This window comes from Pelmatolapia mariae, linkage group LG10_11 (genome assembly GCF_036321145.2).
Source record: "Pelmatolapia mariae isolate MD_Pm_ZW linkage group LG10_11, Pm_UMD_F_2, whole genome shotgun sequence".
Taxonomy (NCBI): Eukaryota; Metazoa; Chordata; class Actinopteri; order Cichliformes; family Cichlidae; genus Pelmatolapia; species Pelmatolapia mariae.
In genome coordinates, this window is record NC_086236.1 from 37774938 (window position 1) to 37789696 (window position 14759).

General features: G+C 42.5%; 1 protein-coding gene across 2 annotated transcripts in view; it reads right to left on the reverse strand.

The window, feature by feature from the left end:
* The window catches only part of hlcs (holocarboxylase synthetase (biotin-(proprionyl-CoA-carboxylase (ATP-hydrolysing)) ligase)), a 46506-nt gene that overhangs the window by 16482 nt on the left and 15265 nt on the right, over positions 1-14759 (reverse strand). For both annotated transcript variants that reach the window (XM_063488282.1, XM_063488283.1), the window contains exons 5-6: positions 14577-14756; positions 10816-11096 (exon numbers count right to left, since the gene is read on the reverse strand). In XM_063488282.1, the coding sequence (XP_063344352.1) occupies positions 10816-11096; positions 14577-14756 (461 nt within the window). The remainder of the gene's footprint in view (positions 1-10815; positions 11097-14576; positions 14757-14759) is intronic.

Genomic DNA, 14759 nt, shown 5'->3' on the forward strand with positions numbered 1-14759 from the left:
TGTTCAGAATCATCACAGAGAGCGTGATAAGTATTTCGTTAAGGAACACCGAGCTTCTTGGTGCCACCATCTTTCCTGCAGGATGGCTTGCGTTGCACTGGATTCCCCAGCACAGGACCGAGTCAGACACGCCTCCATATGTTTCTCCAAATACGACGCTGAGGACGTTTAGGCATCTGCTTCCAATTTTTTATAATTGCAGGTGGAGCATGCAAGGTCAACTAGGGCAATTTGATTTTTATGGTCTAACCTGTGGCCACAGAAGAGGAATCCATGTTGTTTCCACCACAGCCGTTGTGCAGTGTGTACTGTTCACAGGAAACAGGACCTCGTCCCACACACACACACACACACCGTTAGCCTGGAAGTTCGATTGCTTGTCCAAACAAACGGTGAGTGGACAACTGGAAAAACAACCTCGTAAGGTTGTTTTTTTTGTTCACAGAATTTTCCTATTTATGTGACTCTTACACCAAAACACCATTTTCTAACATTATTAGCTGCAATTTCACAGTAGTTTTTACAAAGCCAATGGTTTTAAACTGGGTTATTCAAAAATACGTTTCACAGAACAATGAAAACTGACTCTTTATGACCATAAGTGCAAATCCACTACTGCTTCTCTTCATTTATGCATGTCAGTTTTTGACTGGGAAATATAATACAAGAGCAAAAAGTGGACCCTTGGGTTTTCATGTCCAAGTTCTTACAAAGACGTGAACATGTAGTCAGTGTTGCTGCAGACCCAGGGATCAAGTTCAGCACAGCAGGAAAAGAATCATTATGCTCTCTAGGCTAGCTGAGTGGCCTCTCGTAGTCTCTCATGTTTTCCACCAATAAACACTTCAGCACGTTAACAAAACACCAACTGCTTACTGATATGCCCACTAGTCCCATCAACACTCACACTAAAAATCAACTATGAGGAAAATAATGACAGGAAACAGCATACGGCTCGAGCGGAAGATTTGATTAGAACAAGTGTCACAGTCTTACAATGCAGGTTTGCAAAGGTTAAACAGTTCGTGTTTTCATGTTCACTTCTTCTTCTTCTTTTTATTACTTAAGTTATTGTGTCGTGTTGTACGTAGTGCCGACGTGGGACAGTTTTCCAGTTTCATTGTACTATTGTACTATGTATGACTGTGCAATGACAATAAAGAGTTATCTTATCTTTAAACTTTTACTCCGCCTTTTATTTACAGAAAAACCCAACAATCAGATGAAACCCTGTGAGCAAGCATTTGGCAAAAGTAGGAAGGAAAAAGTTTAAACAGGAAGAAACCTCCAGCAGAACCAGGCTCAGTGCCAGTACCCGGACACGGCCCACAGCTTACGTATAAAACAGCTGTGCAGATGTGAAACCGGTGATCGTTTGATCTACACTTGAAAGTGAGCATGTGTGACTGATTGTGTGTGTGTGGTCCTGTGTGAGGGTGTTGTGCGTCCTCTGTTGGGAGAATGTCTCAGCAGCCTCCCTGATGCTGCGGGGTAGCATGTATATGCGTACATTTCTAAATAGTTCATTGGTACATTCACTCTGGGTTCGGTTGCACTGTCTCCTCGCGGGGTGACTCACAGAGTTAACCCGTACAGATGAAACGGGCCGGAGAGATAGCCTCGATATGATAGAGAACATACGGTTACATTGTAACCTTGGTTCTCTGACTGAGAAACTATCTCTCCACCTTCAGGCCGCTCGGAGACGTGTTCCGATCAAACCATCACCGGTTTCACATCTGTGCAGCTGTTTTATATGTAAGCTGTGGGCCGTGTCCAGGCTAGCTGGAATGTCTTAAAGAAGTTTCCACACACCATGACCCAGCGGGGGTCATACCCCATACATGTGGAAGATGTAACGGACTCGAGAGATAGTCTCTCACTCAGAGAACCAAGGTTACAGTGTAACCGTACGATCTACTGATCTCTCTCTATTCCCCCCCCCCCCCCAAAAAAATAAAAAATTTAAGCTTTTGTTAAAATGTAAAAAATGTCAAACTAACACTCACAAACTGCTGAGGAACAAGTAAATAAAAGAGCACATTTTTACACTAGTTTTTGCCAGATGAAACAAAGGTGACATAATATCAGTGAGACTTTCATGTCATTTCCTACCAGAAAACATCTTCCCACGTACAACCCCTCCCTTTAATAAAAGTCTATAAACAAATTCAAAAGTGAAATTAAAAGAGAAACTGCAGTGTGAAGCTTCTCACTGACACACAATGAGATTCCAGTGTGGTGTGACCTTGTGAGAACGCCGTCCTGTGTCTCAGTGCTGACTATAATTAGCTGCTCACAGCCAGACAAAGCATTAATACCCTGAACAAACACACAGCCTGCCAGCCATTGAGCCTCAGCTTCAAGACTCTTCATTCAAGCAGCTAAACCTGCGTTTTCATCAGCTATTCAGTTTGAGGCAGCGCTGACCGGCAGGAACTTTGCTTTCAGACCGTCTGTGTCTATTAGCATTTGTGGCAATGCATAATCCTCCTTCTGACAGAAGAAAAGCTCGGTCATTGTCACTTCAAAGGACTCTAATATCTGAAATTCGTCTCTTCAAACTTTTGTTAAACAAACACAACTGCGAGAAATGAGAGACCAGTCCCTTAATATCCTCACTAATCCATAAAGCTAAAGTTTCTTATCATGAACAGTAAAACATCAGGAACAACAATATATCTGTGCAAAAATACTCAGCTAGCCAAACAAAGTAAATCAGTGTCTGAAAGCTCGGGCAGACTACAGCTGCAGCTCTGCTTTAAACACACGTGGAAGGTTCTCGCCTCTGTAGCCACCGACTCTGTTATTCACTCAGGTATGAACTACATACAAGTATTTCTTACTTTTTATGATCTATGCTCAGCATGTTTTGATTATGACCTGAACAGTGCAAAAAACTCATGATATTAACGGTTAAAGAACAAACCTGGAACACACCATGTTCAAACAACATGTATGTGAATGGCTGTGGGACAGTAAGCTTTAATGTTTCAATGGGTCCAATTTCACTGCTCTGATGATCAGAAATAAACAGCGTAGGTTTCGCTAATTCGAAGAAAGCCCGGATGTGCTGAGCTTTGTTCGTAGCATACACCCCTCACATCTCACTCCCATTTTGTAAACCTTCCCTTTCACTCTTGCTGTGATCCTTCTGACCACTCGTCTCCACCCTGTCACTCCTACATGTTCTCCACAGCCCTCACTTACTTCTCTGCCACTCCTGACTTCCTGATGCAGTACTCAGTTACTTTCTTGGCGCCATATTGCCAACAGTCTTGTTAAAAATTCCACTGCTCCCTCTCCTAAACATCTCCATATCTCCACAAAAAGCGAGAGCGAGTCCAATCACAAGTGATACACCATGAGCCAGCAGCCAGAAGGAAGAGGAGAAATGCCCGAGAAGATGAGCAGCCTCAAGCAAAAGAGACTGAGGAACGTCACGCTGATAAAAGGCGGATGACACCTCCACAAAGTGTTCCAGTCGATAAGGACGACGTGAAGCTTTCTAGGCCCAACTGAGAGCCAGACTTACCAGTGTGAGGAGAACAGAGCAGATTTGTTTTCCCCTGGTTGTGTCAAACACGATGCCATATCCTGGGACCAAAACCAGACAAATGCAGGAAGCTAGATTTCCATGTGGTTTAGATCTTGAAAGTTCCACAGCTGAAGAGCTGGTGGTTACTTCTGTAACCACCAGCTCTTACAGAAGTGTTGGTTACTTCTGTAACCATCAGAGAAAAGAGCTGCTGAAAAGAAGATGGGAACTGGGAAAGAAGAACTGGGAAGCAAAACCATAACTTGATACCTTGGGCTGAAAAAAGGCAAGATTGAGGGGAGGTTCAGACACAACACCTTGCCAAGCCCCAGAAATGAGCTATACCTGAAGTACAGGGGCGCCCGTTTAGCTCAGGCGACCACATGCTGTATGGCTGAGGGTGGACTCGCGGCCCTTTGTTGTATGTCTTCCTGTCAGTCTTCACTGTCCCGATCTAATAAAGCTGGAAAAAGGCCCAAAAAGGTGCCTGAAGCACAGTGGAAGGCAAATACCCTGTAAATGCTGGATACATGCTGGGAAATCCCGTCAACCATTGCTACAGGCCCTCTGAGTCACTGGGTCCAAGCCAAAAAGAAAAAGGATTTGGGTGAAGGGGCACAGAACGGAAGGTTATGGCTGCTGTTTAGAAGAAACCATCAGGAATTAAAGACAGGCTAGCTGCAGGTCGCAGCAGATGGCCCCGCCCCTCCCTGAGCCTGGTTCTGTCGGAGGTTTCTTCCTGTTAAAAGGGAGTTTTTCCTTCCCACTGTCACCAAAGTGCTTGCTCATATGATTGGTTTTTTTTTAGGGTAGGGTCTACCTTACAATATAAAGCGCCCTGAGGAGACTGTTGTTGTGATTTGGCGCTGTATAAATCTGCTGCACCACCCAAAGATGTCCTTGGATTAAAAAGGTGAAGCATCTAGGAAGGGTGGCCGTCACCTGATGATGACTCATCTGATGGCCCACTTGGTAACAGCTAAGGTCTGAAAGGTAAACTTCCTCTGCAGTTTAGAATCACACAAACATACAGTTGTGATCAAAAGTTTACAGACGCTTGTGATAATTTGGGGTCAATCAATGAACTGTTCTTTGTGGACAGCATACACTGTGTGCAGTGTGAGTGTAAAGCACTCTGCTGGTAGCAAACAGTAATTGTGATTTCTTGCTACCAATTTACTTGATAAAACTTTCAGGTAAATTTTCAAGTATGACATCACCATAAATGATGGTGGATATGAAAGCTCACTTTTTTTATGCCAGGCTCATTTTCTATCCTCCATTTATTCTACGTCCAGGAGCAAAACGTAGCTTACTGTGAAAAACAACATCTACAGCTGTGGTCATCGATGCAACAATTAAAAAACACACTGTGTGCTGCTCTAACACTTCACCTAAATATATTCAGAATCATGGTATCAATCCCTTTTCAATATTATAACATATGACTATGCATAAACATTCTGAATAAAATTCACAGGTTAATGAAGACCAAACTATAAAGGTGTGACTGAAGTGCTCAGGACAGAAACCATCTAAAAAAAAAAGCTTCTGACAGTCTGGACTGATGAAACCACGATTGTAGTTGTAGCCGAACGAAGGGAAGTAAAAGCTATGGAGAAGCTATGCTGACGGGATTTTCTCTTTATTTAGAAAAGAACCAAATAAGAAGAAAACGTCTGTTTCATTTGAAAAAAGGCAGTGACACAGTGGAAGTCCAGATGTGCCATTTTGATTGGGATGTGTATTTTTACACATCTGTGTGCACAGGAATCTTTTTGAAAGATTTGTGAAGCTGAACTTGTATAAATGATCACTTTTTACTCAGGTTTGGATGCATTTGTAGAGCGGTTTTCATTGTAGTCAGATTGCTTTGTATGGACTGAAGCACACGGACTTATTTCTTATACAGTGCTTTTCTACTAAGCACCATATACAACTTGCCTCATTCACAGCCATTCATACAAGCAGTTTTTTCTATGCTTTGTCTTACTGAAGTGTTTTCTATCTAACATGGATATAAAACTATAGCAGGCAGGGATCAAACCAGCAGCTCTGTGATCAGTAGACGCTCTATCTGAGCTACGGCCTCTTGTGAGTCCTCAAAAATGACACACAAAAGTAACTATTACTTTAAGCTTGTGTATCAATCCATACACATTTGTAACACATCTCAACTCAAAGAAAAATGGTGTTTTTCCAGTGGCCAAGTCAGTCACATGATCACAACAAAGAGAGCCTAAAACGAGGAGCAACTGAAGGTGCTGTAATAAAGATCTATCAGAGCATCTCCGGGCAGGAAATGCAGTATTTGGTGATGTTGTGGGTTCAACACGTCATTCATCTAATTATTGAAACAAATCCTTACATTTAAATTTGTTACCTTTTCCAATGACCTCTGAGCCCCTCATAAAGATGTGATCCCTAAACATCTTCTTATTAAATTCAAGCTCAAAGTCTTCAATCATGTCGTGGTTGTTTGATATAAAATCCACTGTTGATGTAGAGTTTTTTGGTGGTTTTTTAACCTGAGCACACAGAAGAGCTCTGAAGCTTTCTAATTGAAATCTACTTTAAAGTAACTGAAAGTTGAAGAGCTTGAGGAACACAACAAAGTCCCCACCAGTTTGTGTTGAACTGGAGAAAGCCTGATCCATGGAGGCTCCAGACCAGTTTACCCATGTTTCTCCACAACTGTTTAAAACTGTCAGTTCTCCCCCCTCAAAAAGTGGTTTTCTCTTGAAATAATAAGGATCACAACTACTTAAAAAACACAAATGCTCGGAGAAATAGAACAGGCATTCCTTAATAATAACATTAATCAAGGCCACTCCAGAGAAACATCTGGAAACTCAAACATTAGCAGTGAAATCAAACTGCAGCAACACGTTTGGGGTTGTATGGCCTACTTATTCACCCCGCTTTAGTTTCTGCATAACCTTAATGACAACACTGTCTGTTCCAATCAGCTCAGCGCTGCTCTACGATCCATTTTTCAAACTTTATGACAGTTTTAATTGCTCCCACCTGCTGCCTCATCGACCCGCTCAACAGCCACTTTCAGTCACACGTGTGGATGCAGACAAAGAAGTCTATTAGGTGCAACTTGCCTTTGCTCCAGTGAGGTCACTTGGGCATTAAATTAGTTCCAGCCCAGTTCCAGTACGAAACACTACATGCATTTGAAAACTTTGTCTTATCTTTTTCTCTCCGTTGTTTGCTGTCAAATGTTCATAAAGAGGCACTTTGACCAACTAGTCTGTCCTCCATTATCCCTTTGCTTATTCAACATGTATTGCATGCATGCATGACATGCATATATGCATGTGCAAGGTTGGCGGTCTGGGCCTTGCATAAAGCTGTGTCTGCACTGTAAGATGTATTTTTAGTGTATAACTAACAGCTGATATTAAATGTCAGCACAGTTAGTGCAGTGTTGTTAGCCAGGGATTGATTCCTAATCTCAGTCAGGTCACAAGAGAGCGAGTGAAGCAAAGCTTCAGTGCCCATGTCTGCAGGCAACATCCAAACTGAGCTACACACAAAACTAGCTGGTGGTTTTAATGTTAGCTGCATGGGTGTATTCTGTGCAAACCATCATGACAGAAAAAACATGCACAGTCAGAGTTTAAAGGAAGTACACTCTGTCTTAATTCTAAGCTTTCATGCATATGCTTAAATTATTTAAATCTAACCTCAGATGTAAAACTGTGTGTTTTACATCTGAGGTTAGATTTAAATAATTATTGACTTAACAAAAGTTCAACCAAATCCAGAACCCATGTATGAACCACCTGAAGCAGAAATAACTTGAAGTAATCATTTTCTGTACGACTTCAGTCTTTCACATGACTGCCCAGGCCCTCTGGCTGCAACACAAGCTCAAACCATCATCGCTCTACCACTGTGCTCACCACTGGCACCATTGGTGTTTGTGCTGGTACGCTGTTTGGTTTCCACCAAACGTGCTACTGTGCATTATGCTCAAACATCTCATATTTGGTCTCATCCATCCAAAGGACACTGGTACAGAAGTACGGTCGTTCGTTCAGGTGCAACTTCGTGAGCCTAAGCTGTGGTGTTGTTCTTTTTACAGAGAAGAGGCTTTCGACCCTTCCAAACAAGCCCAACTTGTTAAATCTTTCTGTAATGGTACTATAATAAACTTTAATATGCTACCTGATACCTGTAGAGTCTGAGATGTTCTCTGAGTGTTTCATGGTCTGAGACTAGGGTGACATCGGTGTTGTCTCCTGTAAAGACTGGCAGCTGTATTGAGTGTCTTCTAATTGTAAATAGTGTTTTGTACCACAGATTGTTTGCAAATGGCCTTCTATCCCTTCCCAGAAGAGAGTTACTTTTTAAGATCATTGCTGGCCTTTTTCCTCCTTGTCAATGTGTTAACACACCTCACTCGAGACCAGCAAACTGCCAAAACTCCTGCTTTCATAGCAGTGATCACACTGATGATGATCAATTAATGCATTTGATTAGCAATTAGCGCATCTGCTACTTACCCTCTTAATGCCTATTAGGCTTGGACATGTAAATGGTAAATGGCCTGTATTTGTATAGTGCTTTACTGGTCCCTAAGGACCCCAAAGCGCTTTACACATCCAGTCATCCACCCACATTCACACACATGTAATAGGAAGTTATTAGGTTTTCACACATTGCTTCTACATTTTGACAAAATTTGTGTCAGATAAACACTGACAGCTGGAACAGACTACAGCCCCAAGCATGAAAAAAAGACAGTGAATAGAAATAATGACACATGTGTCATGTGTTGGTGTTCATCTGATAAATATTGACATAAATTTCAAGACCTGCTAGGGACCAGAAGATATTTTTATTATTTTTGTGATTTAAAATGTAATCTAAAGGTTCTGTACTTTCTATGACTACTTGCTCCTGAAAATTTGGGTTTGCCATCAAGAATTCTAAACAAGGTTGGAAGAAATATCCATTTTCTCTCTTAAATATGCAAATTTGTGCATCAACATACCCTGAAATCTATTTACCAATTTAGCCAAAAAAAGACAACCCTAACCATTGATGTGTTTGTAAGGAAATCACTCCAGGCTCAGTAACAAGAAAAGATTTTCAAACCATTTTTGAATTTCCATGTAAAGGCCTGATCTCACTTTCCACATACGAGCTTGTATATGAATTTACAGCAACCGCTGGGATAATCTTTTTCTGCTTCATTTGCCTATTTATTAACATTTAATGAATGAAGGTGCTCCAACTAGCACTTCATTTACATTATCATGCCCAACACCGCCCAGCCCCAAAGCAAGTCACCATCTGGAGTTAACCAAGGAAATTAATAAGAACTACTAATTATTAGGGCTGCTCGATTATGGCAAAAATGATAATCACGATTATTTTCACTGAAATTGAGATCTCGATTATTTGACAATATTTATTTTATTTAACAATAACAATGTATTGAATAATGGCTTTAAAGATGTCAAAAAATAATATAGTGTGCAAATACTGATAACAGTGCAAATGTTTGCAATATAAAAATAAATGAAAAATGTAAACATCTATGTTTAGTGAACTTCAAAATACTGCATAATACTGGTTGTTCACTGTGTTAATTGAGCAGTGGTCTTTGGCGAGGAAAACGTTACCGCGTTTGTTATCTCCTTGTGTCTCTGGGAGCTGGTGGGATATTTAGTCGCGTTGTACAGGGTAGCGTGAATGGAAGTCTGTGAGGATGAAGCAGGTGTTGTCAAGAGTTTTTTCTCTATGTTCCTTCATTGTTTGATCATATGTTACTTTGTGCGCGGTCTTCAAATGATTGAATAAATTTGTAGTGTTGCTCTGTGGTGCAGCTACGACACCGTAGCAAAGTTTCCACACTATGTGTACTTGATCCACGTCTGACTCCGCGAACCCATAATGTTTCCACACCACTGAAGTCGTTTTACCTCTCTTTTCAACCAACGGCATTCTTTCTTCAGCAGCCATTATCCTCTCCTCACCAAATAACTTCTGCTTAGCTTTCCGAGCTTCCCTCGGGTCCTCTTAATTGTTGTGACGCGTGTTCGAAACGCAGAGAGGTGCGCTCGATTTGCCACACGGAGCAGCGCGAGAGGAGGAGCTAATAATCGGCTAAGTCATTTTTAATGATCGTTGAAAGCCCAGATCGTAATCACGATTAAAATTCGATTAATTGAGCAGCCCTACTAATTTTTGTAGAATGTTTTGTTTGGATTTATCCAAAATCAGGAAATGAGCAACTTCTCATTCCTTAAACAACCCAACATGTTTTCATGGAAAACCTTTTAGTGGAAAAATGTCGAGCTGTTTCAGATGGGTCAAATTACTGGCCTGCATCAAGCAAAGAAAGAAACTGACTCTAGCTAAATACGAGTTAAGAAATGTCCAATGCAATAATACCTGGAAACACCTGGGTACAGGACTCAAAGCTATGTGCCGAGAACTCAAGGGACAAACACCGAACTGTTGTACTGCCGTACAAAAACTATCAGTAAGACTTATTGGAAACAAATTTCAGTTTGCTGGGACGCATAAAGACTGGAGCCTGGGGCCGTGGCAAAAACTCATGTGGTGTGATGAGTCTAGATTTAGGTTGTTCCACACTGATGGACATAATAGGGTAAAGAACAAGATCTTGGACAGCTGACCTGTATGGCAGTGTTATCGGCTACAACGTGTAAATACTGAACCCCATACTGTAGGCATATATTATATCAGGCTCATCCTGTGAAAGGACAGGTCAGGCAGCATGACACATTATAACACATGGACTGGCTGGACGTTACCTCCATCAAGAGGCATCTCTAGGATGTGCCGGAGAAGACTTTACACATAATGCAACTCCATAGTTTGTACTTTTAGGTCTCGAGCATTCTAAATAAGATTATGTTATTTCGACCATTTCAAGCCAAATGCAGTGAATGATACGGTGTAAAGCCTCGAGGGCTGGTTTCCTGCAGGTTTTAGACGTGTCCTTGATCCAACACACCTGATTTAAATGCCTAAATGACCTCCTCAAGTTCTCCAGAGGCCTGGTAATGAACTAAAAATTTGATTCAGGTGTGTTGACCCAGGGTGAGATCTAAAACCTGCAGGACACCGGCCCTCGAGGCCTGGAGTTCGACACCCCGGCTGTAAAGCTACAGCCCATACTGCCGCAGTCTCATCTCAGAGCTACTTGGATATTTCGTTGTTAGAATAAACTCCTGCTGGCCCAAGTCCACATTTCAAACATTAAACAGATTCTTAGAAACACGTGTTACCCTTCTAATAGATCCATGGTAGAAGTGACAACTTCGGCAAACAGCACAGTGTGACCCAGCAGCTTGGTCTTCAGGTTCTTGCTGTAGGTCTCCATACTAAAGTGGGCCCAGCTCTGCGACTCTGCAGAATTAGTGACCAGGGCCACAGAGCCTTTAGGCAGCAAAAGAGCATCCTGAAGGTCTGAACCAGGCATCACGACGAGGGAGGCCTTGGACAACGTAAGGACACCGTTGTGTTCTGCATGCGCCTGGAGCCATTTCAGGAATCTGGCCTTGGCCTCCTGTGTTGAATACAGAAGAGAGGACATCAGTTTGGTTTTATTTTACAGACTGTCAGTAGTTTAAATTGCTTTAGGACTTATGCACAACCACAGTGGTATATCTTTAAAATAATTCCGATCTGTTTTAAGTTGAGAAGTGTGTTTAAGAAGGGCACAAGTCACCATCAAGTGCAGATCTACTAAGGAGATGCTCTGTCCACACTGCTGTTCTGCGCAGGCCCAACCCCCTCAGTGAGATCATCAATCACCTCCCTCTACATGGATGACATCAAGCTATATGCCACTAGTGAACGAGACACCGCCGCTCGCCTAGTTTAAAGTCACTGCACCGAGTGCTCCGATTACCCCGGGGACCACTGTTACCTTCACCCTCCACATCTTCTCGAGGTCTTCTCTCAGCCCTCTGTTCTTCCCTTCGTCCTGACGTTGCACTCATTCAGTATCGCTACATCTATCACTAAGGTCATCTTCCCCTGCCCTGCCTGCAAGGAAAGCTTCAACCACCACCTGCAGAGCCGGAGAATGATGGCCGAGACTAGTTCTGCTGGAGGTTCCTTCCTGTTAAAAGGTAGTTTTCCCTTCCCACTGTTGCCAAGTGCCTGCTCACAGGGGTTCGGTCTGATGGTTGGGCTTTTCTCTTTATTACTGCAGGGTTTTTAATCTTCAATATAAAGTGCCTTGAGGTGATAGTTGCTGTGCTTTGTAAATAAATATAATCTCGTCTTGATATCATCCAGGAGTGTGATCAGGTCTGATCATGGACTGATTCTTATAGAGCGCTTTTCTACTCTCCACGGAGTACTCCAAGCGCTCTATACAACATGCCACATTCACCCAGTCACACCCATTCTCACAAGCACTTTGTGTAATCCGAGTGCTTTCTGACGACACTCACACACATTCACAGACCGATGCATAGGAGAGCAACTCGGGGTTAGCATCTTGCCCAAGGATACTTGACATGCAGACTGGAGGAGCCAGGGATCGAACCACCAACCTTCCGATCGGTAGGTGACCTGCTCTACCTCCCTACAGTGTCTGTATTGGCTGCCCATTAGATTTCTTTTTAAATGTGACACTCAGTCATAGAGCTGCTGTGAAGAAGGGCTCCTGCTACTGAGCAATGTGGACCTTCAACGCCCCCTAGGGGTTAAAAATAAATTAAAAACTCCAAGCGCCAAATTGTTCTCTCTCACACACACACACACACACACACACACACACACACACACACACACACACACACACACACACGGCATGAATATGATGACTGTACAGCACACAGTGACAGTGTCTGACAGCACTAAGAACAATGGGAAAGTCCAACGAAGTCAATAAAGAGCTGAGGAAACCTGCAGGTTAACTGTGAACTGAGGATCTGTAATTCAGATGTGTCACCTTTTTTTGGCCTGGACGAAGAGCCAAAGTGTCCTCCTCACTATGAGCCAAGAGACCAATCAAATTAAATGAACTAATGTATTATATTTATATAAAAAAAATGAAATTACTTGTGAGTAAATATCTCAGCAGCTGTGAGTTAGCCATCATTCACACAACACTGTTTGCTTTATCAGGGCTGTAGCAGATTAGCACTCTGTGGTAACGCTGCGCTCTCCAGCCTGAATCCTGCACTGGATCTAACTGGTTTTTGACTGTTTGGAGAGCGGAGCCTAAAAGGAGCAGGGTCCTAATGTGATTGGTCACTTTGATGGACAGTTCAGATTACTGCAGTAAACCAAGTTACACCATTGTAACAGTGCTGTCAATGATTCAGTTACAATCAGCTGACTTACCAACATCTCACCGGCACTCTGAGGGATTAAGCCATTGGATACAGGCTAAACACTGAGAAACATTTCTATATAAAGAGTAGAAATGTGATATACAAGAACCAGTCCATTTACAGTCTGGCAAATGTGCCATTACTGCAGAGTCTGCACCAATCCATGGCACGCTCCATCTTCCTATGAAGACTCCAGAACCACAGGATACTTGAAGCTCCTTACTTTGGACAGCACTGACACGTATGGCCTAGAATTAGAGACAACCACAGGTGCAATCCAACACCATCCCAAGGATGTGGACACAGCTGTCACTATTTAAGGACCTGATGGCACTTAACAATGGCCGCAGAGTTCAACTGTGCACCCTACATGTGCCCACAATTCCATATTCAAACCTTAAAAGGAGCATCTTAGGTGAACTTTCAAAGGTCATGTCACCATGTTGGATGGTGAGTGGTTGAAAGAAGCTGCAGCAGACGACAGCACAAATCAGCTTCATCTGTTAGACGAGGTTCCTTCTGCGTCAAAGACATTTTCTAATTATTCAGCACGAACAAGTTTGGAGCCTTCGGTTCTTTCAAACTCTGTCTCCATCCTTGGGTTGTGAACAGTGGTGTCATTGTGTGACCTAGCCCTCTTCTACAAGGCCAGGAAAACAACTATTCATGAAGTTAGATGGGTGTCTTCATTCTCAACATCTAAATGTGATCATAGATGATTCGTGTTAGCTTGTTGCTGCTGTAATATTGCCAAACGGAATAAACGCTGTGTCAAACATGTAATCTACAATCTTGGTAGATTTAAAATGTTCTGGCAATCCGGCCCTGCTGGCAGCACCATCCTTCCACAGAAGTCTACCAGACAAGAGTTACCTTCTACTATTGCTCCCTAACACGAGTTCAGATTAAACAAAGGCATCTTATTTGCCTTTTTTCCCCACATTGTTATGATGTCATAGTTTTGCAGTGTGGTAGGTCAGTTGCAATGTTGATCCTGGATCTACACTAGTATAATGCAGGAACTACATCAACGTGGGTGCCTCAGATACACCGTTAACTGAACGTGCATGTGTCTGTTTATTAACTTTTAGAGTTAGGGTTTGGTTCAGTTTTCACACAGGGTTAGGTAGCACTTCTTTGGAATAGCTCGTTTTGTTGGTTATTCTGGCCGTGGTTCAACCCGGAGTTTAAGCTGGTGGAGCAATAAAGCTCACCTGAACTTTGAATTGGCTACTGGGTTTGTGGCTTTGGGGACCGGGGCAGGGATACCCGTGTTTGAGCTTTATGTTGCGCTATGGACGTAACAAAGGACACCTTTACCATGTTATTAAAAAACTATGATTAATTAGAATGAGCATTAATACAATTTAATCAAAGTGATAGAAAACGTGATGTAACTTGATTCTGTTGCAGTTTTCAACAAAGGCTCAGTCCCCAAAGTTATGTGGGCTAGCTCCTTTACTCAACCAGTTATGAGGTCTCAAAATGCCAGAAAAAGAAGAGAGAGTAACTTTATCCTAACCCTGTAACTTACAGTAACTATAGTACTTCATATTTAAAATGTAGCACATTTAATGAAGCAAAGCTACTGTACTTCAGGTGGGAGGCACTCACTGAACCTTTTTCACATGGAGAGATGAGCCAATAGGACATGAAGCTGTTCTTAGTCTTGAACACAAGAACGCTGAGTATCTTACCTGAGAGGTAGCGAGCAGGTGTACCACACTTGGACTTGGAGTCTGACTTGGTTCACATTTGAGGCCTAGAGAGGTGAGGATTTCTGTCAAGACTTCATACCGCGAGGCATTGTTGACCTTCAGTTCATCAAAAGCGTCCAATGGCAAATTCTGAGAGTTGGGAGCAATTTCAAAGTGGACCTG